Raw genomic sequence first — 24,041 nt, forward strand, 5'->3', positions numbered from 1 at the left:
AGTAGTGTTCATTCTCCTTCCTAATCTGGCTTCCTAAAATCCTGCTTTATGTCAGACAATCTTAGCAGGCACTATTACATGAAAAGACAACACATCTATCTCAGGAAATCAAAGGTCACACGTTATAGAAAGACAAGGAAGTGGGATGGGAGAAACAACAGCACACGCTGACCCCAGGAACAGGTTTCCAAGACACCCCAGTACTTGGAGCTCTGGTCTAATCAGACCAGTGTCAGAGGGGTAGGACTTACCCACACAGACTTTGCCATAAAACATGAGATACACCAAATGTTCTCCCTAAAACAAACTTGCCTCCCAAAAATTTCATTTTGCTTCTCCCTTTAAAGTACATTAAATTAACAGCAATAGTTGTTTCAAAAATTGCAAACATATCATAATCACTTGGCAGGACTTGAGTATTTTTCAGTCTTCAGTTCCCATATAAATTCTACCTGGTGGTATCAAAGTATCAAATGTGTATTTCATTCTTTATTCTCCTTCTCTGCTTCAACATCTGCAAGAACCATCTCAGGATTAGAAGCATCCAGATTTTCACCACGGCACCAGCCCATGAGACAAGATTAACAGCAAAAGTCAGTCAAATAAAATGAGCGGTTCAGTAAATAATTGAAGTAACAAAGCTCTGTTTGCTATGAATTTTAGATTTGCACAGATTTTCTTCCCTCTGCAATAACAAGCATGGCATTCAAAACCTTAAATCCCTGTGCAATGTCTCCCACTCTCCCCGGGTTCTTTGGACATGCGCAGAATTTCAACTGAATTTTAAAAAATTAAATAATCCAGCTATTAGGATAAGGCACTAAAAGAGTTTCTGAACAGGCGTGTCAGGAGGTGAAACCAGAAACTTGTCACAAGATGGGACTTGATCAGATTATGAAAGCAGCTGCTGGCAACACGAGTGGACTGAACACAAATAGCCAGGTTCTTCCCAATTAAATCACTCGAAAACCAAAAGACTCTATAGAAGGTTTTTTTGATGTTGTATTTACTCAAGTCCACCCAGGGAATGGCAGCTACCACTTTGTAACAACAAAGGATAGAGAAAGCTGTGCTTTTTGCTTTAGGTTTTTAATTTGTGTGGGGTTTTTTTGGTTGGTTGATTTGGGGGTTTGTTTGGGTTTTAGTGTGCGTGTGTGTGGTTTTGCTGAGTTGTTGGTGATAACCAATGGTAGGACAAGGCGCAATGGGTTCAAACTGGAACACAGGAGGTTCCACTTAAATTTGAGAAGAAACTTGTTCCCAGCGAGGGTGGCAGAGCCTGGCCCAGGCTGCCCAGGGGGTTGTGGAGTCTCCTTCTGTGCAGACATTCCAACCCGCCTGGACACCTTCCTGTGTAACCTCATCTGGGTGTTCCTGCTCCATGGGGGGATTGCACTGGATGAGCTTTCCAGGTCCCTTCCAATCCCCAATATTCTGTGATTCTGTGAGTGAGTTTGGTTTTGTTTGTTTGAGGGGGGGGGAAGGGGGAGAGCGAGTTTTGTTCATTTTGTTTGTTGGTTTCTAACAATATTTACTCAACCCGCAGTAGGTGTGGAGGTCCCGGGAGCTGGGGAGGGTGCAGCAGAACACATCTGCTGCCCTCCCGCGGAACCGGCCATAACCACACGCCTCAGCAAGCCCCAGCCCCGCCAGCTTCACTACTGCGCGGCCGCAAGAACATCTTCCCAAAAATACCCGTTTAAGCACATCAGCCTCCCTGGTATGGTTTCGAAATAACATTTCCTAAAGAGCTGGAGGGAGACGCCTCTGTATTTTCACACTAAACCAGCTTCCTGGTCCAATTCACTATACAAACAAGTTTTCCAGCATTTCTGAACGCAAGCCAGAGGAGAAGCTGCTCAGTCGTAGGCTCAGTAGAAACTTTTCCAGTACAGCAAGTCCAGAATTAACCTCATCTGGGTGTTCCTGCTCCATGGGGGGATTGCACTGGATGAGCTTTCCAGGTCCCTTCCAATCCCTGACATTCTGGGATTCTGTGTGATTTCCCATTACCTACCCTATCACGTTATCTATCTAGTCTTTACAAAGATTAGAGCATTTAACAACAACAAAGATCAGAGAACCAAGCAAAATAAATTAATTCCTCAGGTTGGGGAGGGAAAAAAAAAAAAAAATCACAGCATCCCATTTCACGTCAAGCATGACACACAATGTGTGTTTTAAAATAATGTTTCTTTTATAAACAGACAAGCTTAACAAGGAAAAAAAGAATCATTCACGCAGGAAGAGGTAATAGGGACACCATAGCAGCTTCAGGTATATTATATACAGCTCTCAAGGAGAAAGATTTGACAGTAAATATCTCACATCTACTAAACACTTCCACATAAGTGTGAACGACTCCTCAAATCCAGCTGGTCCACAACACAAGCAGCAAAGCTGGTTGCAGAGTAAATTGCCTTCCAGGTTTTGTCTGGCTCTTCCAGGCAAACAATGGAAAAATTCAGAATTTATCATATAGATATCAAACATTTTTTTTATAAACAGGTCCTTGAAGAAACAAACCATCACAAATCAGTTAACACCATGAACGAGGACGAGGATAAAGACAACTGCTTATGGGGTAATTACAGTCCTGCAAAGGCACAAACACATATGCAACTGCTGAGCAAGGTGCACTTATACCAGTGCAGCGTTATGGCAAAAACAGCAATTAACACACAACAGCCAAGAGGGGTTTTTTAAGCTTTTGGCTGCACTGTCAAATCTAAAATTACCTATGGGAATGACCTATTACAAAGCAGTGTAGGGGAAAGGAACCTGGGAGGTCCTGGTGGACAGCAGGATGACCATGAGCCAGCACTGTGCCCTTGTGGCCAGGAAGGCCAATGGTACCTGGGGTGGATTAGAAGGAGGGTGGTTAGTAGATCGAGAGAGGTTCTCCTGCCCCTCTGCTCCACCCTGGTGAGACCACATCTGGAATATTGTGTCCAGTTGTGGCCCCTCAGTTCAAGAAGGACAGGGAACTGCTGGAGAGAGTCCAGCGTAGGGCAACAAAGATGATTAAAGGAGTGGAGCACCTCCCTTATGAAGAAAGGCTGAGGGAGCTGGGTCTCTTTAGTTTGGAGAAGAGGAGACTAAGGGGGACCTCATTAATGTTTATAAATATATAAAGGGTGAGTGCCATGAGGATGGAGCCAGGACAAGGGGTAATGGGATCAAGCTGGAACACAAGAGGTTCCACTTAAATTTGAGAAGAAACTTCTCCTCAGTGAGGGTGGCAGAGCCTGGCCCAGGCTGCCCAGGGGGGTTGTGGAGTCTCCTCCTCTGCAGACATTCAAACCCGCCTGGACACCTTCCTGTGTAACCTCACCCAGGCGTTCCTGCTCTGGCAGGGGGATTGGACTAGATGATCTTCTGAGGTCCCTTCCAATGCCAAACATACTGTGATACTGTGAAAATAAAATCAAAGCAGCCCTAACTTCCTTAAAGTCTGCAGACAAATTTCCTTGTTCTTTTTCATGCTACAATTACAGAGTTTACGAGAAATGAGCCAACTTCCCAATACCAAGTTTTTCACCTAATGGTTCCTCTCACTTCTCAATTGTCATTTTCAGAAGTGACACTGTTAATCACAAGAAGGATTTCTGCATCTAGGCTCTATCAGAATAGCAGCAAATTTCTCTAGTTCCTCATCTATCCTTTGAAGCAGGAAACATGATTTGTGTAGGAGAGTTTATGAGCTATTTTTAATTCTTCTTTTAAAAAGTTTTAGGAACTTCATCAAGAAACTTAAAGCATTCAAAGGTCAGGAAGCACCAGCCTAAAGACAGTCCCTTCATAACATGATATGGTCTCTATTCATAGAAGCGCAAACTATTGCTCAAATGGTACAACATGCTCTAAATATTAAACTAACTTTGTGGGAAACAAAATATGCAGCAAGCAGATGTAAGATATTATACAGTACTGAAGCTTTCATTTTTGTAATGCAAATAATACCTATTGTTTAACACACAAAATTTTATTTCAAAAATTTAGAAGTATTCAAACTATATCTTAAATAGGAGGCAAATTTAGAAAACTCGATCAGAATTAACACACTTTTTCACTGGAATTCAATTTGCAGCCTTTACATTGTATTAACTTGGGCTTCTGCTTCTAATGAAATACTGGACCCAAACACAAAAGCTCTGAACTCAATTATTTAGAAATTAATGTTATAATGAATCATGTTTAAAAATAATAAGAGTCTTCCAGCAACCAGGTAAAGCCCTTCCAAACAGAGATTACAGCAACACTGCTAACAGAAAAAAGCGGCGTTACTGATTTCCTAGTACTATAATGAGGAACTGCCTATGGTCTATTTGGAACCTGCTAGAATTTGTGTGGGGCAAGTCTCAAAAGGCAGAAAAGTCTTAGCAACTAAATTTGCATTAATTAGATTTCTAATTATACCTGGAGCATTAGTGATTGCCATGGTTAAAACTGCCCAAACTGTTCCATTATTCCCCTCTTTTTAAAAGCTCCAGTTTTCATCCTTTGAGCAGAAATTCTAGAAGCTTAATCTATGCCTGAACATATCTTTAAGTTTAAATAAAAGAGAACTCTGTGTTTGAGCATGGAGAGCAAAATTAAGCTTGTCCATTGTAAAAAAAATACTACCTTTAAAAAGAAAAAGGTGGTTGCGGTATTAATGTAGTTGGAAAGTACGGTGCTCTTGCTGTGGTGAATCTGAGGCTGAAAAAGCCCAAACCAGCATTCACAACTGTCCAGGCTGGACACTCATTTCTTAAGGCGCTTCCACAGATGCACCTTTGGCAAATTCTAGCAGCAACGTACAGAAACCACATCACAGCCTAATTACAGCACCCACATCAGGCTGCCAGCACTGCCCATGCGGAACATCACCAGTTTTGCTATTATTGACACAGTACTCTCAAATACTGCTGGTTTTTACAAATATCAGCAGATGATCTCTGCCCCAAGCAAGCAAATTCAGCATATTACTGCTTTCCTAAACCGGGCAGATGGAGAGTGTGTAACTACAGGACAGCGAGCCTCATTTGGCCAACTGGACACGAGATCAAGAACCTTGAGACCTTTATTCTATTCATAGCTCTGCCCTCGAGCTGCTGTGTGACACAGAATAACTTCACTTTGCTGTGCCTCAGCCTCCCCGGCCTTCCTGAATCGAGTCTATTTCAATTAGCACCCTTCATCCTAAGAAATATGTCTCAGTATATTTTTTTGCTTAGGGTCTCTAGACGCAATCACAGCTGAAAAGCAATATTTATATAGTATTAAAGCTATTCTGAGGTTGATTAGTTTCTGACAAACATAAACAGATGCAATCGCACTTAGGAGTTATTAACTTTGTCAATGTTTATTTAGAGTAAGTCTTCATATGTAGGAAGCTATCAACCACTTAGCTAATGGGAAAACTCAAGTCTTATTGATATATGTGCCATCTCATTTTCACTACTTCATACACAGCATACATGCACCTGTTTGTAGTGTTTTGGACAAAGATACATTCTGAATATTCACACTCACTGTAGCTACAACAGATACCAGTTTAACTTCTCTGTAGTTACACTGTTTTAACTCTTTTTGTTCCAGGAGCTATTAAGGGTCATACTTGCTGCACTGTTGCAGTTCAGACGAACCTCACATTTAATCCATGTCCCTAACACTGAAATCCACAGGATAACAGCTGCAAAAAATTACATGGTGTAACAGGGACTGAGTTAAAGGAGGAGGGATCTTGGCATCATCTGAAAAACATTAAAGACAAGCAACATACATGTTTATAAGCTCTTAAAAATGGAGCTAACTTTAACACATTCTGATTTTTCTTTTTTTGGAACAGAGCAAGAAATGTTAAATTCTGAACCTCATATATATATATGAATGATTGTCTAGGCATTTGGTTATTGAAAATACCAAGAACTGGTTAAGAAACATCCCGTAATTTCTGTACCTGCCTATTAATAGAATTGTGGCTCTATCCCCACACACTATTACTTCCTCAAGAAAGCAATGCATGCAAAAGCAATATAATCGTGTGGTGCCACGAAGGAGCAACCACTTGAAATCAGCTCTCTGAGGTTCAAACATCTATTCAGGATATGCACAGTACAAATCACTTTTTGCTTGACGCCTGGGCGCACAATTACCTTCCTTCTGAAGTGTAGAAGAGATACATAATTCATACAGAGCTATGCCTCACGACCCAATTGTACTTGTCCTTGCAAGTCATACCCAGGCTCAGCTGTTTTATTGCCTCAGCCTGACACTGTGATGTAAACCCAGGCTGCAATGAGAAAAAATGAGATGTTAGAGCAACAAGAGCACCAAAAAGGTTGGCAGAAGATAATCTAGGAAAAATCTGCCCTGCAAAACATCCCTAAGTGTGACAGACAGAGTTGGACTCAGTACTAAGGTCACAGCAGCAATAGCTGTCCATCCAAAGACAAATCATATATTACCTCCTTTATGCCAGAAGTTATCGCCCCAACAACATCAGCAGAACTGACGTGAAGCAGAATGGAAATGGGCATGAAAGGTGCCCAAAGCCAGTCTGCCTGCATTGAAGTTGACGGAGAAAGTCCATGTGATCTATTCTATCAAACGAATGTGTGGTGGGGCTTCCATTAAGGCTGGTGGTATCTGAAGGCACAACAGCCAGAGCTGCAGAAGGGTGCGCTTTGTGCGCCAAGGGGACGCACAGTGACAAGAGGGAGGGAAGGCAGAGACCCGCTCACTAGCGCGGGTGAGAGTGTCCGCACAGGGAGGTATTGTTTCCAGCTGAAGTCGCTGCTGAGGGGTTCGCAGTCAGCTGCCATGAATAAAGGCTTTCACCTCCAAAAGCACTCAGCTGCAGAGCAACCACTGAGAGAGGTAAAGTGCTTTCACTGCATTGTACCTTCCAGAATACAGAAAGCTGCTGACTCTGACCTCTGAAAAACCTGTACCGGAGGATGCAGCTTTAGCTGCATGTACGACACCGAGTGCTGCCCCTTATGAACACCATCCCAATCTGCTTATCCAAAGTCATAGGAACACATCCTTCCCAACCTTGGGGGGACAGGGAGAAAGTGCTCAAGTGCTGAGCAAGTGAAGCAAGTGAAACACCAAGTCAAGGTCAACTGAGCAAAACAAATAAAACCATATATTGTTTTAAACTGGGCAAGTTCCTCGATTGTACCCATCAGCTATCCAGACAAATGGAGAGAGGAGAAATACAAAGGATTGAATAGGGACCCAAACAGCAACAAGGCTGCTGTTGTCAAGAGAAGCAAGAGCACCTGAATATTTTAAGATGCAAAACTAAGGCCCAGCTGTTTGTAGGGAGGATGCAGAAGTAGTCTTGCACCTTGCTGAAAAGTGAACATTACCTCAGAACTGAAACAGTACAAGTACAGCATTACAGCCAGTCTCGAAGCCATAAAGTGATTATGGTGCTACGCTCTTAATGTCCTTCACTAAACCTGCCCCTATAGGTTCCTAAAGTCTGAAGAGGGTTCAGGGAGTTTGCCTCCTCTGAAGAAATCCAAAGGATAAGGCAACATTATGCCTGGTCCCTCAATAGCTCTGTCATTCATCGTTCCTCCTTGCCCCAGCAGTTTTGTCACGCACTGCCAACATCACAGCAGCATTAGAAATTCCTGGGGAGACAGCAGGGTCCCTAGAACAGCCAGGTTGTGACACAACGCTGGGTATTTTCATTAAATATGGAGTAACAGGTTGGAAAAAGACAAAGCGCTTTCATTCCCCTATTTCTTTGGCCTACATTGCGAAGTGCTGCCTTTTAAAATAAAGAGAGGCACTTGTGATTTTTGGGGTTTTTTCCAACTCTTTCACAGACTTTAAAATTCCGATTCATATTGACTGAGTAGACTGTCTATTCCTCTGCTGGAAAGGGCAGGCAGTTCTGCATCAAACAGCCAGAGCAAGGGGCATCGGGAACGCTCACATCTGTCTCCAGCCAAGCGACAAACAGCTGGCACAGTTACAGCTGTGGAAGATACCGCTACAACTCAATGTCCTGAGTTGCAGGAGTTTAAGTTTAGCCATGGTTCTTATTCTGGCAGGTTAACAGGGAGCATGAAGTAACTTGAACAGCAGCAACAACTTCTGGGCACTAAAGCCATTTTTTCTGTTCTACATAGATAAGAGAATCATGCGCCATACTTATTAAACTAAAGTTTTCAGTTTCAAGTGAAACATTTTAGCTGAACAGGAGAATTCTTAGGAAAGTTATGCTACTTTACCAGGCAACTGTTGTTTTAACTCCTATTTTTACATCTTTGTTTCTAATATACGCTGCCGCCTTGATAACATTACTTATTTTTAACATTTCAAAAAGCATCACTGTGACCCTCAAATCCCTAAATCATCAGAAAAGTAGCAAGGAGATTCCTTAAATCTGGAGCTGTATCTGTGTTATGAGAACTTTCCAAACATTTTTCTCAATTTTGCTGGAACTAGTACAGCACCAACCCAGACTACAGAACAGCTGGGTAGATTAACCAAACCTTGAAGTTACTAATAACTCAAACAATAATCTGCCTCAATGCTGCTCCCAGCCTCTACAAAGTAAAAAGGCAACTGTTCAAGGAAATCTACACTGCTGGATACTACTGTCCAAAACAGCTAATGCCCACAAGGTTAAAGTATCACAGGCTTTTCAGCCTGGGGAGCAGCAGCAATAAAGTCCACCATAAAGAACACACACAGCCCCTGAAGGCTCAGACCACAGATAGATACAGAACTGAAATGGTTACCATCACCACTTGTCTGCCACCCCTCACCACATGGCCATGAGTGCCTTTGTAATTCTACAGTAAAAAGGATACGCTCCCTCACCCACCTAACTGTAAATCCAGCCAGCTTAGCTCAAACCCCTTTCATCAGAGATTTCTGCTCCCAATGCCAAGTCAGGCTGGTCTGGAGGTGTTATTTTTCATAGGAGCAACCCTGCATTTCCTTCTGCTGGCAGAGGCAAGGAGGACAGTAACTCCTAGAGATGAGGGTCTGAACACAGAACCATGACGTGCCTCCCTCCACAAAGGGGACAAGCTTGTCTCTGTGGCCTAGTTGCTCACACACCGAATGTCTTTTCATTTGTTTTTCATTAAACAACAGAATGGAAAGAAGTCAGATGTCAGTGTATGCAAGATCAAATCCCTTAATGTAGAACAAATGACACCCTTAGTAACTCAAGATACAACAGTTGTGCACACACCACATACCACCACACGTACCGTGAGGCCTTAGCCACAGGAGGAACAGCTCCAAACCCTTGTAAAAGATCCATTTCTTGAGTACACTTTTAATCCCTAATGCAATAAATGACAAAAACGTCATTTCACTTTGAAAGAAATAAATCCGTATTTATATTAAAGGTTTGATTGCTTTTGATTAATTTAGCCTTTTTTTGCTGCGAGACTAGTTTCCATGGAAATGCAAGCAGACGAAAAACCTGAAACCAGAAGTGAGTCAGTTTTGCCTATTTATGTCTCCTGGTTTCCACAGAAACAGACATTAAAAAAAATAAATAAGAAGGATAGGGGTCCTGAAATACCTACAGAAAATCCCTTCCCAGAGCCTTATCTCTTTGGCTGCCTCTCCATAATTAGAGGTGAAAATAACACAGAGCAACAGATGACAGAGTAGTGACTTGATTTCTTTATGGAGACATCAACAGAACATACCTGGAGATATTTTAAAAGCCACATTCAAAGTTATAAGCTCGACATCTATAGCTACAAATTGTATTAACTCAGGTTTTGGCAAAACTGAAGTAGAGTATATATTTCTTTAAATTAATTCAATGCTAATGTAGATAGAAACACAACAGAGAACAGGGAAATAGTGTCACACTGCCCTTGTCCCAAGTATATCTCAATACTTTGATAGGAGGGAAGGAAAAAAACAAGTGGGGGTGGGAAAGCTGCCTTGGGTGAATGAGTCCATTATTTCCATAGCCAGGACATTTTTTAATGGAATCATTCCTTCCTTAAGTAACAAACATCGGTATTAAATTTTGACATTACTATATTCTGTCCTTCAGTTATGGGTAAAACTGCATTCCTCCAAGCTGATAAAGCAAATCTAAGAAGCGCTGCTAGCAAGACTTCATCTCCCATCATACGCTTCAAAGATAATGGGGCACCCTCCCATGTGCTGTACAGACAACACCTTCCTTCCTCCTCAGAGCCAAATGCACCAGGGAAGAAGGTGGAAGGGACAGGACAGGGAGTTGTTAGGGAAAAGGCTACAGTGCATATCTCAGACCTTCAAAACCTGCTCCTATCGCTACCGTTACCATGCAGGAATTCTCTGACAACTCAGTGTCCAGAAACACAATGAACAGACATACGACTCCCTGCTGCTACAAGATCAATCTTCAACATACAGGTCAGCTAAAGCCGATACCAAATTTCTTATTTCCTTGTTTGTCTCCCAAATCACATCATCAGTTGTACATGCTCAGCACACCTCCATGCAACTCAACACTCTTAACCCGAGGGCTGCTGCATCTGTCACTATTGCCAGCCTGGGAAGAACGCGCAAGGACGGTGTGCAGCTCTTAGCGCTGTTATCAGAAGCTGAAGCTGCATTACAGAAATCAGGAGAGAAAAACAGAAAATGAAAGCTTACCTCTGTCCTAAACACTGCTCATACACTCCCAAAAATCACCAGAACTCAAAGGCTCTCCTGCATTCGCACAGTATTACACACTGCTTTTCTGCGCTTTGCTCCTGCTGTGGGCACTAAGGATATATTGCCACCGACCTGAGACAAGGCTGGGGAAGAGCAGCACTAAAAGGATGAGAGTGGAGCAGTCACTGGAGGTTTGTCTTGCATGGAAGAAGCAGCTGAACTCAATTCGACCTTAATTAGTTCACATCAGCTGAATTCAATCTATTATTGTCACAGGAAAGATAAGCCTTAGAGAATTAATTATTTCCTGTTCTCCTTTGTATTTTGGCACGGTGTAGAGCCACAGAGTAAGGAGAACATTTTCTCAGAATTCACTAAGGCATCACCCAAGGAGGACAGATTTAAAGCTAAATGGAGATTGTAAAAGAAACACTGATGGGTATCTTTCAGTCTATTCAGTTTAGCCTCCTTTCTTGTAAGTGTCAAGTACAAACAAACAAACTGCTTCAACTATTCATTTACTTTAGCAGCTAAATACCCAAACCTGAGGTCTCAGGTGACTAAATGCCTTACAGAGTTACCATTCACATTCACCCATAACAACAGCACACACAGGCATTTTCTAAAACATTACGTGAACAAATCAGATGAGAAGCAAGTAAGCGGATCAGGTATTTTTCACTACGCTCTATGGCAACTTTGTTTGTGTCTGGTATTAAATACAGGTGTCAAGTTTACTAAAACCAATCTGAAGAGATTGCAATGGTGCTGGGTGTCAGGATCAGCTTAGTTTCATGCCTCCTCTAGCATAAAGAGCAGAACAGCAAAAAGATGAATGTGGCTGCTGAAGCTGGCGAGTCACTATTACAGAGAATAAAGACACACTGGTCACAAAAAAAGAGGAGATAAAATAATTTAGCAAGACGCCAACTCACACATAAGATCTTAGATTATGAAGCACCCCAAAATTAACACATCTAACATCAGCATTATCGTTCCACTCTTAAGGAAATTCACAAGGTCACAGACCAAACTGTAATTCAGGAAATAAAACCACTAAGCACCACCTGTCCTGCGCACTGAACTAAGCAAGGCTCTCCTGCAGAAAATAGAAAGAATAATTGCACCATTATACGTTGTATCATATTACACATGCTCAAGGAAGCCTAATAGTGGTTAAATGAGCAACTTCAATTCTGTCATTTGTTAACTTCCAAACAGTTATTTATAGAAGCTTCACATTAACCCTTCATATCAGGTTTCCCAATAGAGGCTTCTACATTTGTATTTTAAACATATGTAAGCTCTTCCTGTGTAAAATTACATGATAAATAAACCATTTTTGCTACATGCAAATGCCTGAAGATCAACCAAGAAGTGGTACCACCTTAACTGTTTCCAAAAGTAATCACACAAAATTTTGTCCTCTTGCACTAGACTGCTGTTTCCATTAGTATTTCACAGAGCTTCATCTGGTGTTTAAGACATGACCCATAAAACTGTCTAGAAGAAACAGCGGTACAGCCTGTATCAGTTGTGACAATTGATAAAGATCAATGAGCTAAATGTTCAAACCAGCATCATTGCTTTGTACATCTTCAAGAAGCTTAATGCATGCACTGCAGCTTTCAAGGACAAATGAAGAACATATTTCACACACAATATCAGAAAAAAAAGGAAGCATACACCTAACAAAAAGTCTGCCACATCATCTCAGGGTGCTCCTGTCGTAACATCCCAGGTACCCAAAACCAAGTAAGCTCAACAGAAATTAACTAGGCTGCAACTTAAATAACTTCCAGGTAAAAGTGCTCTATTTATAGAAATTCACAATGTTTGTATACAGATTCGAAACACTGTATCACAAGGCACAGTTACCACTAAACCCTTCAGAGACCGACAAGGTGGTGTAAAATAACAAATGACACACAAAACTAAAGGTGCAAAGTCCAAAGAGGCGAAACCTGAAGAAATTTAGAATCCACCCCAGCACATAAACACAAAGCTTCCCCTTCACATTTAACAAAGTTCACCCACAAGTTGGGGCATGAAGGGTTTTTTTGCAGGCCTTGGGAAGTCTCAACAAAATTTCTGGTGGTATGAAGGAAATAAAGGATGGCACGTGGTATAATTTCATAACAGATCATCATGTGGTAGCAGATACGGCAAAAGTGCTCTTTTAACTACATTCTGTGCTTGTTTTCATGTAGAAAAGTGGTAGTTTTCAGAAGGTCACAATCAAAACTTTGGACTCCCTTTCTGAAGCACAAACCTGAAGAAACAAGCCCTGCTCAGAAAGACACTATGCACCTTCTTTTACAAATTCAGTCTTCCAATACCTGTTCTAGTACACCTTAGCAGTCAAAAATCACTGCATCAGTGCAAAGGTCATATCCAAGTCATCATCTGTCACCATGCACAACTTCTTAGAGCACCTAACAACAGATACAGAGCGTATAGAGGAAGAAAAACATTAAGTTTAATAAGCTTTACAGTAGAAACCCCCAGCAGCACGCACAGAAACAGAATACAGCGAAGATGGAATTTGCCCGATGGCTTTTTGTCAGACAGAAAAACAACCCTTCTGGATCAGTGTTTCTCAGCCACTGATCCAGGGAGGAACGGTTGGCTGTGAGACATCTGAGATGGCCCAGGGAACAGCTGCACAGAAGGCTGGCTTGTGTTTTGGGTGGGAGGGGGAGTGGAGGGTATTGTTTTATATCTTCAATACACAATTCTCACATGCAAGCAAGAAAGCAATCAACACAAGCAAAACTAAAAGCAGTAACTGAGCAAGCAAACCTCAGCTTATTTTATATCTCATTGCAACTCAACCCCCCTATGGCATTACCACACAGTACAATCCTCAGATTGTATTCAATGAGGTCAGACATCTCTTTGGACTTAAAAAGGTTGAGAAACATTGTTTCAGATGACAGATAGTTGGCAGATAATAACAGGGAAGACAAACTGAAGATGAGGATTTCTGAAGGACAAAGTAAGATGATGAGATAACCAGCATATATGATCACAGAAAGAAATTAAAATCTGTCAGAGAAAAAAACACCCTTGTCTTGGATATTTTTAAATGTACAGAAAGATTCAGGGAACAAAAGCCTCAGCATGCAAACTCTTTATTTTGAGAACTATGAACCATAAACTAACACAGAATATTCTAAGGACTGAAGTCTCTAATTCCAGATTTATAGAGCGTGAACCTGCTTTTGTACCCAGTAATAAAAGTAAAGCCATAAAGAGCATTAGGTAATCACAAATTCAACCCCTTAAGTATACTAAAAGCTCCAGCATTTGATTATGCTTAATCACATCCCTCTAATACTACTAAATCAGAGTCACCTCAGTACTATCACAACTATTTAACAGACATTCTAGGGAGCCCCGAAACAGTTACACGGTGCTCATACTTACTTGAATCCTCCCATCTGAGAAGGTGCAACTTCCAAGCAGAATAGTACAGAAATCCCAGTACCAGAAAGAGGCAGAGGGCTAGCAGCAGGTTACGCATAAACACCAACAGTCCCATCTTCACATCAAATCTGCTCTTCTACATGACCTGAGAAATAAAAACACGTTGACGATGGAGCCACCTTCTCCGACAGTCAACCTTCCAAAACAGGCAGTCCAACACCCACAACAACGCAGAGATCAAACCCGTGCTCTCCAAAACGTAAAACACACCAATTACCCAAACGGCATCAGCGAAATAAGAACCACCGCTTTAAGTAGCTGTCTTTCTTTTTTGTCGCATGGCTAAATGCCATTCCGGAGGGGCCGGAGGGCACCGCAACTGTGACAGGGCAGCACCCAGCGCCTTGTCCGCACTCCCGCCCCAGAACACTTCAGATAATCGGTCCCAGAACCGCCGCAGCCGAGGAGGCCCCGGCGAGCACCGCGGTCCTCCCGAGCACAGCGAAGCCCAGACGCGTCACAATGCAAACACAGCGTCCGGGGGCTCCTGGGGCTGTCCCAGGGACGGCGGGAGCGCGTCAGCCGGCCGGGGCAGCGCAGGACCCGGCGGCAGCCCCGGGCACGCCACGGCGAGACGCGCTGCCCTGAAAGGGGGACCGGCGCCGGGGAAGCGGGGCCCGCCCGGCCCGAGAAGAACGGCGGCTGGCCGGCAGCTGCCAACGGCCGGCTGGAAGCTGGATTCGAACGGGCTCCTCCGCCGCCGCCGGGAGGGCAGCAGGCGCGGGCCAGGCATCCCGCCGCCGCCTCGCCTGTCCCCGCCGGAGCCTGCCCTGCCCGATCCCCTCCCGCCCCCTCCGGCCCTCCTCACCCAGCCGCTGCCGACCCTGGGCGTTCGACCGCCGGCTGCGGCCCCCGGGCGCGGGGCTGCGGGCGCCGCCATGCCGGGCGCGGCGCAGCGGGACCGGCCGCCGCGGCACTGGGGGGCACAGCGGCCGCCAATAGGGCGCCGGGGCGGGTCGCCGCTCCGCCGACCCGCCCGCATAGCGGCCGCCGCCGGCCAATGGGGCGGCGCGGGGGGCTGCGCCCGCAGCCTATCGCGGGAGGCGCCCGCAGCCAATGGCAGACGGGCGGGCGGCAAGGGGGTCGCCGCCGGAGGGGCGCTGCGGCAGGGCGGCGGCGCGCATGCGCCCGTCGGCCGCCCCCTCTCCAAACCACTGCACAGCACTGCTCCAATCACAGCACCGCGCTGATACCCATCTCCCCACCGTTCTGATCCCGCTTCCCATCCCTGCTCCGCACTGCCCTCTTCCCCCACCGTACCGCACCCTCCCCCTTCCAGTGGCTGCAGGGCACTACTCTGCACTTCCCCAATCTCCGCCCGGCGTTGCTTCTCCATCAAATCCCTGCACCGCTTCCAGGTTACTCAGTGACACCTCCAAGTCACTGTAGGGCCTTCAAGCCACCCCTTCCTCCAGGCCTGGCACTGCAGGACCCCTCGAAGCACTGCACCACCTGTCAAGTTCCGCATTGTCTCATTGCTCCAGTCACTACGCTGCACCTTCTTGCAGCTGAGACATCTCCAAATCTTGCAGTCACTGCAGCCACAACACAGTACCACACCTCTCTCCTATCCAGAGGGTGCAGCCCAACAGTGCCACTGCATTGCCTAGCCTCTAGTCACTGCATTGCAGTGTACTGCATCTCCCTTCAATTGCTGCACTGCCCAACCTCCAAGCACTGCTCAGAACAACCTCTAAGCCCTGCACTACTCTGCCCAACCTGGCCTACAGCTACTACAGAGAGCAGCCCAGCCCTGTCCTGCTTCCAGTCACTGCACCACACTGCACCTAGCCATGCTGCACAGTCGAGTTGAGCACCCAGTCACTGCCCTGGGTCACTGCCTTCACACTGTCCTCCAATTTCTGCAGATCTTCACACCACTGCATACCAAATAAGGTCCTGTCCAGGCACTGCACGACACTGCACCACCTCTCTGGGCTTCCCAGTGCTGCACAGCCTCCACCACTGGAGAACACCAGGCTGCAAGGACCACATCAGCTGCCCTCCCACAGCACAGCTCACATCACACAGCCAGCACCACTTCCACACAGTTCCTGTTACTTTACAGTCTCCCCATTCTCACTGCACGGCTGCCCCATGGTCACCTGCAGTGGTGGGGCCAGCTTGCACCTCACCCATCCCACGGCATTGCCCTCCTTGCTGCTGGCCCCATAGAGTTGCTGGGTATTCTTAAAGCTTGTCTGGCACAGGGCAAGTGAGAAACACAAGCATACAGCAGCACAGGGAAGGAATGATAAAGAGAGAAACCCTTAGACATGGGAGAAAAAGTCATATGAAAGGAAAGAAACTGTAAGGAATAAACCTGCATCTTTTGAGCGGCAAAGCAGCTGAATTATTTCCTGTTTCCACTTTCCATGAATCACTGATAACACAAGGAAAACAAAAAGCCACTCGAGTATAAGGGAAATTAAGTAGGATCATATCCAGCATGGTGGCAGCTCCCACTGCAGGCAAGCCCTGGAGCAGATGCTGACCGGCACGCACTGCCTCGGGATGGCACAGGGCTTGTTGAGCACTGCCCAGCCTACTCCCCGGTGCTCAGCAGGAGGCAGAGCCCACACAGGGTACAGGGAGAGCTGGTGTGGGCTCACACAGCCCCACTTTCACAGACAGAGACCCCATTTTGTGATCAGCATAAGTGAAGTCAGTGCGAGCTGGCTGCGAGTGTGGCACCCACACAGCTGGGCTTGCAGACCTGCTATGCTCCTCCATGGACACATGTGTCTCACTAACATTCCATTAGGTTTTGTGGATGCTAACAACTTCTGGATGGCGCACAGAAGATGAACAGACTCACAACAACATGCAGGTGTCACTGGCACCAGTATCCCCCCAGGGAGGTGTGTGGAGAGGGACTGTGACCACATCCCTACAGCCCTGTCCATCTGCAGGTCTGTCCCCTCACCGCTGCCCACACCAACCCGCAGCACCCCGGGGCTGACCCGCTCAGGACACTGGTCGCTCTCACCTGTCTGAGGCAGATCCCTTCCCTCTGGTGAGCAGACAGCCAGGGCCAGGCTGGGCAGCCTCAGCCACCAGGCTCATTTCCTCCAATAACCCCACCAACTCCTGAGTCGCATCTGGCCGGAGCATAGTTTTGCTTTACAAATGCTTTACGCCTGCTCCTCTCTTTCCTTCTTCATACCTCCAGCCGCATAAGCTGGGTCTTTTCTGCCTGCCTCAACCCCCCCATGCCCTGGCGACACGGAGCTGCGTGTGACACCTGTCACTGCCACGCCACATCTCTGACCATCCTCAAACCTCACCTGAACTGCCCCAACCCTACCGCTTACACACTCTGAGTTAAAACCCCACGGGCTGTAGGCACAGTGGGTGATCTGATTCTGATGATGAGATAAGCAGGGACCTACAGCACAAAGCCAGATAGCGACAAGGCTCGGGCTTGCTCCTGAGCCCATGATTGTCACTCAGGAAACTCTATCCCGCATTATCAGTTGTCAGAGCGCTGGAAAGAGCCCAGCACGGAGTCACGCTTCTTGCCAGCCTGGAAAAAACTCAGGAGGCGAGTGCCATGCATCTATGGAAATCAGGTACCAGCTGCTGGCAGCTGTCTAACGGCCATGAGATGAATCAAGGCAATGATTAGTGGAGTGATTTGGTTCGAGTAGCAGGGCTTTAGTCTGAACATGTTCCTACTTAGCTTACACATTTCATTCGCAGGCAGATGTCAAGCTGGATGTTGCTAGGAGATCGACAGCAGGGGAATAATTAAGTCTGATTAAATCCTATCATATTGCCATGCCGCTTTCCAGAATGCTCTGGAGCTTTTCAAAGCCAAATTGACCAAATGAAAGGGCAAGAGCTGCAGCCCATCCTGCTCAACAAAACCCACTTAGGGCCCACCTGCTGAGCCGGTGTGTCTGCGGAGCATTTCCCACAGCAATGCTGGCCATGAGCAGAGAGGGAAGAAAAAGGGTGGGGGGCCTGGTAGAGGCCGCGGCTGGTGGCTGCATTAGCAGGTAATGCAGGACAGTTGGGACTGGTCACTACCCAGACCAGGTGGTGCGGGCTCCTACACCCCACGTCCCTGCATCAACCCTGCACGTTGCTTGGGGCACTCACGTTAGACAAGATGCAACCTGGTGCCCTTGGCACATATAGCACGTCTGGGGCAAAGCTGTGCAAAGGGGGCAGGTGCTGGTTCGGCTCCTCAGGTCCCCAGCGGGCCTTTGGCACATGGGGGAGACCATTGGCAAAGCCTCCTCCTTCCCTTCCTCTGGAAGGAGCCCAGCTGGGACATGCTCTGCAAACACACCTGCACGTGGTGCTGAGCACCACAAGGCATTCCTGCTGAAATGATGCCTGCTTGCTTTTTTCTTTCTTGGTGGCTGAGCTGCGCATTATATGGGGTGACACGTAAAGGTAAATTACAGCTACAGGTTCTTTTCCCATCAGTAAATAAAGTTATGCTGTAACTGTCTGCATCAGCTGCCAAACACACACACGTCAGCCTCTGGGCTTCCTCTGTAGCAAGACTGCTAATCTAACTTTGACTCTCTGCCCTATAAAAATTCTCATTCTAATACTCACACCATAATCCTTGCCCCCAAATTACATGTCATCAAATCAGACCTGATACTAATGAACGTAGTATTTTGTTATTAATTAAATACCACAGCAAAGATCTCTTTCCTGTAATGGCTAGCTAGAGATTACCTCTGCTGATGCACAAGCTTGGGAAATGCAATCTGGGCTGTAACACGCTCGAATTTTGGCTTTATCTCCGTGGCTAAACTTGTTTTATCTTACACACTCATTACGTATCATTCTTAAACACAGGCTCTGAGCTCCAAGTATGATCAGTGGAAAGCACTTTACATTTCTGGTGCTCTGGCTACTCTAAGAACAGAAATGTTAAACACCATCCTCAGCAGTCCCACACAAAACAAGCCGAACTTGGCTGAAAAATTCTGCCTCCCTCCAGATGTTTCCAACAGCAAAGAGTCACACTTACCGCTCCGGGCACAGATGAACACCTTGAGCCTGCCTGAACGGCTCCCGAGCGCTGACCCACCAGACCACGTTCCCCAGGGTCTTCCTCAGCTGAAATGATCTGGCGGTCTCGCCTGACACACGGCTGTACGAGTGTGAACAGCCGGCCAGCACGTCACTCAGCGGTTCATCTCCTTGCATTAATTCCAATATGCTGTGTTTGCTTCATGCGTATTTTCCAGGAAAGGAGGTAGGCTTGATTTGAAGACAAGCATTGGAGACTCCCACCTTTCTGGGTCTGTTTCTGGAGTCCCTCACCCTCACGTTCAGAAGAGCATCCCACAGCCCTGCGTCTGGCTTCAGATTGCAGACATACCATTTTGTTCTGCCTTCTGCTTGATTAAAGAGCCTTTCAGAGCCTGGCATTTTTGTGACACTACACATATGCTGCAAGCAAACCCCCTCTCATCCATCTTCATCTGATAAGCTAAATATACTGAGTCGCCTAATTCTCTTACTGCCAGGCTTTTCCTCCCACACTCAAGCCATTTTTTTGTATTTCTACTCTACACAGGCTCTCTGATTTCCCTGAATCCTTTTTAAGATGTAGAATCCCACAATGAGCCCCCCTAATGCTTTGAGACAGGGACTGAATCTGCCTTTTCCTATTCTGTCTCAAAGGACTGCATGGGTCCTTTTTACTATAATATCAGAGTAACCATTCAGGTAGGATTGTCCCATATAATTTCCAGATCTGTTGCTGGCTGGGTTAGAGCCGCCTGGGCTGGCCAGTGCCTGTCTCAGCTGCACATCCAGGACCCTGACACATGGAGCTGGGTGAGGGATGACGCTTACACTCTTGCAGACCTCCCTCACTTGGTCCCTGTCCTGGCATCATGGATGTCACAGCTGCCTTGCCAGAAGTGTCCCAGAGCAGCCTGCAAAGGTGGGCTTGCACCTGCAGTGAGCACATGGCAGGGCACAATGCTGCAGGTCCTCAGGTGGCCCAGAGACCATCTGAAGGCAGGGTCTGGTGGGATTTCCCTCCAGCTGGGGGTTGTTTGACCTGGGCAGCCAGCACCTCCTTTTCCCAGCATGTCACCACAGGTGCACATCACCCTTCCCGGGCTGGACGCAGACCCCACCACAGGGGACGGAGGTGCAACCTTTTTGGGGGTTTAGGAACCTGAGCCTGGCAGGTGGGAGCAAGGTTTGCTGAACCCTGGTGAGGTCTCTGGGAGCAGACGTCCCGGCTCTTGGTGACTGTGCTGTGCAATAAAGGAAAGCGCAGGATCGAGTGGTGCTGGCTGTATTCTGGCTGTTTTAGCTGTGATGTCGGGGAAATATTTTGCAATGCCTCTTAACATTTCACCCAACCTGCTTTCAGTGACACAGTCACTGAGGAATCTGGTGCACTTTGTAATTACTAGGCTGCACACTGTGAAAACAGCTTCTCACAAATAATAAACTGGGCGGAGTTTCCATCTTAATTCTGCCCCTTAAAGAAACCAGCTCAAATACTCCTTGTATATATGCCATTCAAAGGGTTTCTTTCTCCCCAGCAGCCCCTCAGTGAAGGACACCTGAGACTTGGGAGTGAAATGGGGAACGGTTCCTAGCCCATATCCCACCATCGGATATCACAGGTGCTTCCTCGCACCAGTGCTGTGGGGGTCTGGAAGGAGCCCAGCTCCAGCCATGCCCATGCTGCCTCTCTGGAGCCGGGAACACACAACCGGATTGCTGCCCTTGCATTTCTGAGACGACTGCTAAATAAACCTGAATTTCAGGGATGGTTAGAGCTGCAATGGCCGTGAAGCCTGACGGGCTGGCTGCCTCTCCCCAGAGCAGACACGCGCATGCCACAGGCCCAGGTAATACCGCAAACAACATTTTGATAACATAATCACGCGTTCTCCAAACACGCGTTAATTTTTAACAAATACTTGGCTGGCAGGAGGCCAGTGCAATTCAAAGAGCCAAAGCAGTGTGCAGAGAAATGGCAGAGACACCCAGACTGCTGCCTGGGAGGTGGCAGCAGAGCTCAGGGCATCCTGGGGCTGTGTTGCACAGCATGGACCTCGCAGGGAAAACTCCTCCCTGGGCAAAAGGAAAGGTCCGGCTGGTAAGAGCAGGAGCATCCATGCAGCACACCTTGGCTTTTCCACTACCATCAACAATGACATAGGAATTTAATTAAAAGTATATATTATAAAGAATTAATAAGGCTCACGATAGAGTAACAGTTACATGCATTAACAGATACGTTTTGAGGTCTGCCAGTGAGCCAAGTATTAATGGTGAGACAGCAACAACACAGAGTGTACCTAGACCCCCAGTGACCGTTTCCTGATCCAGTGCCATTTAATAGTTTTTAAAATCAATTGTCTAGATGGCAAGATGAAGGCTTACACTGGTGGCTGATAAAATACTGAACAGGCTGTTAGCTCCTACATCATGAGCAGAACAGCCTCATAAAACAAGCACAACCCAACGCACAGTAATAGGCTGCAAAGGGGGGTATGTGGGTACAGAGAGGACAGACTATTCCAGGAAAGTGGGGGAATATTAAGGGAAAAAGGCCAAAAAAAGAGGAGAAGGTCTCCTCCCTGTTCTGGGGAGCAGAGCTCTGCCATGGGCAGCACATCAGCCTGACAGAGGGATGTACGGGGTCTGAAGGTGCAGAGCTGAAAATGGAAAAACTCAAGCCTGAAACTAAGTATATTTCTTCTCAGGAACAGCCTTCCTCAGCATGCAGCCTTTACAAACAAGATTAGATGGTCTTGAGTTTTTGGGCTCTGCCCAAAGAGGGAGTTTTTGATCCTTTCTTCTATGATGCTTTCCTGAGTCTCAGGCCTCACAGAAAAGCTCCTCAGCTGAAGAGGCTCCACGTTTCTGTGACAGCAAGTGACCATGTGCAAGCATGTTGCTGCCCACAGCACTGTCTGCTCAGATGCCTCCCTCCTGTTCCTTCACAAGCCAGGGAACACCTTCAAGCTCAAGAGCCAGGGAGATCTGAAAGATTCATGAATCTGCTTTCTCGAGAGCAATGAAGCTGTGCAAGTCCAGAGGGAGGAGGATGGAGGTATCCAGCACCAGCAGCTGCTCCCAGCAAGCCCACAGCCACAGCACACGGGCAGCGCAGCCTTTCCTGGGGCACGGTTGTGGCTCCAGCCCCTGGCACACCGCGGCCTTGTCAGAGGCCCACACTCCTCCCATTGCACTGGGCAGCTGAGGCTGGGAGAAGCATCCTGTGGTCTGGATGCGGAGTGAGCCTGTCATCTCTCCCTCATCAGCACTGCCAGGCCTAAAAATATCCCGGGAGTGGGCCGATGGCAGATGTGCTACAGTCTCCGTTACGCAGATGGAAATGGCTGGTCCCTGCCAGAGCGCCCGGGGCAGCGCCAGCTCCTCTGCCCTGCAGCAGCATGGGGTACTGGGATCCTGTGCTGGGCCTCGGTAATCCCCACAGCAGAGTGTGCCAGGGACAGCGCTTGGCACAGAGCATCCTGGCTGCGGCTGTCCCGGCCAGGAGACACAGGCAGCTCCAGAGGGATCGTCCCTCCTGGGTGCACGGGACCGAGCAGGGCGCTGCTCTGAAGCCCTAACAATGACAAAACAGGGTGCTGCCCCGGCACCCCTTGCACCCAGGCAGCCAAACTGACAGCACGGTGGGTGCAAGTGCAGCAGGACAGGGAGCTGGAGGGCAAGTCGGGGGAGCAGCAGCAAGGCAGGCTCAGCCCTCAGGAAAAGCCAGAGAAGCAGAAGAGCTCGGCTGAGTTTGCAGCCTGTTTGGGAAGAGGGCTGGCCTTGTGCCCTGCAACACGCAGGCAAAGGGCAAAGCTGTCAACTCCTCCCCCCCCATCCCTTCGTGGCCTAAATCCACGGGGCCTGACGGCAAGCAGGGCTGCTGACGCTGAGCCTCGGGCAATCCTCCACCCGATAAACCTGACTGAGTGGGAAAAGGAGCAGAAATGCTCCTGGAAGAGCCAGGAGGGAGGCATCAGCTCTTGTAGGAATGGCTTACAGGATAAGAACACAAATCCAGCCCCAAGCAGAGACTCAGGCTCTTACACAGACCCACGGCCAGCAGGCAGAGCCCGTGCCTTGCCCTGGGGATTCTAGCGGGTCTGTGCAGGAGGGAGGACTGCTTTGGGAAGGCAAGCACAGCCCTGTCAGAGCTGCCTGACACATGGGGGCCAGTTCAACTCGTCCCCAGGCTGGCATCCCACCACCCAAGCACTGCCAGGAGAGCTGCTGCCCATGGTTGGGGCAGAGCACGCCCCGGCAGGGTCAATGCTGGCCCCACAGCACTGCCTTTGCAACAGGCTAGAGGCTTCTTCAGGGTCTAGCCCTGCACATGGAGTAGGTGACCAGGATCCCGAGGGGCTGACAAGCTCCCACACTGTGCTGACCTTGCACCTCAATGCCACCAGCAGCTGTGTGTTCCCTCAGCAACCATCTCCTCTCTCTTGCTCCAGAGCTGGTCAGCAAAATACCTGCCCGCCCTCCTCCCAAAGTGACAGCACACGGGGCACAAGACATCCCACAACCGCCCCAACTGCATAAGGTACTCACTTGCCTTCAGGTTATATTTCACGTGCTTTCAGCCACTAGACCCAAAGCACCTTCTGCATTCACTGCTGCTGTGCACGACTGTGCTGGGGTTCACAGAGCACATCACACGTGGGCCCTCTGCCAGCCCCTGAGCGGCTGCAAGGACTGTGGAGGCAAAAGGCTCAGGGCAGCAGTGCCCACTGCTGTAGCATCCCTCCTGCCAGCATGCAGACACGTCTCCAGCAACCTCCTCTGGCCTCCAAGGTACCAGCCCAAGTGCCCATTGCAGCCAACACCATCACCACTAATGCCAGGCACTGACATGTGCACCCAGCCCACAGGCAGTGTGACTGCTCCCTGCCCTAAGCCACAAGCCTCACCCCTCCATC

The 24,041-nt window shown here is 47.5% G+C and overlaps 1 protein-coding gene across 17 annotated transcripts in view; it reads right to left on the reverse strand.

Moving 5' to 3' along the window:
* Positions 1 to 23,345, reverse strand: part of ST3GAL3 (ST3 beta-galactoside alpha-2,3-sialyltransferase 3) — a 194,705-nt gene extending 171,360 nt beyond the window's left edge. For 2 of the 17 annotated variants that reach the window (XM_065071597.1, XM_065071595.1), the window contains exons 1-2: positions 14,930 to 15,288; positions 14,062 to 14,206 (exon numbers count right to left, since the gene is read on the reverse strand). In XM_065071597.1, coding sequence (XP_064927669.1) covers positions 14,062 to 14,176 — 115 coding nt within the window. In that variant the 5' untranslated portion in view covers positions 14,177 to 14,206; positions 14,930 to 15,288. Of the gene's footprint in view, positions 1 to 14,061; positions 14,207 to 14,331; positions 14,872 to 14,929; positions 15,291 to 19,117 lie in introns of those variants that run through there. The other 15 variants (XM_065071607.1, XM_065071598.1, XM_065071602.1 and 12 more) reach the window with 14 other exon arrangements.
* Between the last annotated feature and the right edge of the window lie 696 nt (positions 23,346 to 24,041).

The sequence above is a fragment of the Columba livia genome, chromosome 8 (genome assembly GCF_036013475.1).
Source record: "Columba livia isolate bColLiv1 breed racing homer chromosome 8, bColLiv1.pat.W.v2, whole genome shotgun sequence".
Classification (NCBI taxonomy): domain Eukaryota; kingdom Metazoa; phylum Chordata; class Aves; order Columbiformes; family Columbidae; genus Columba; species Columba livia.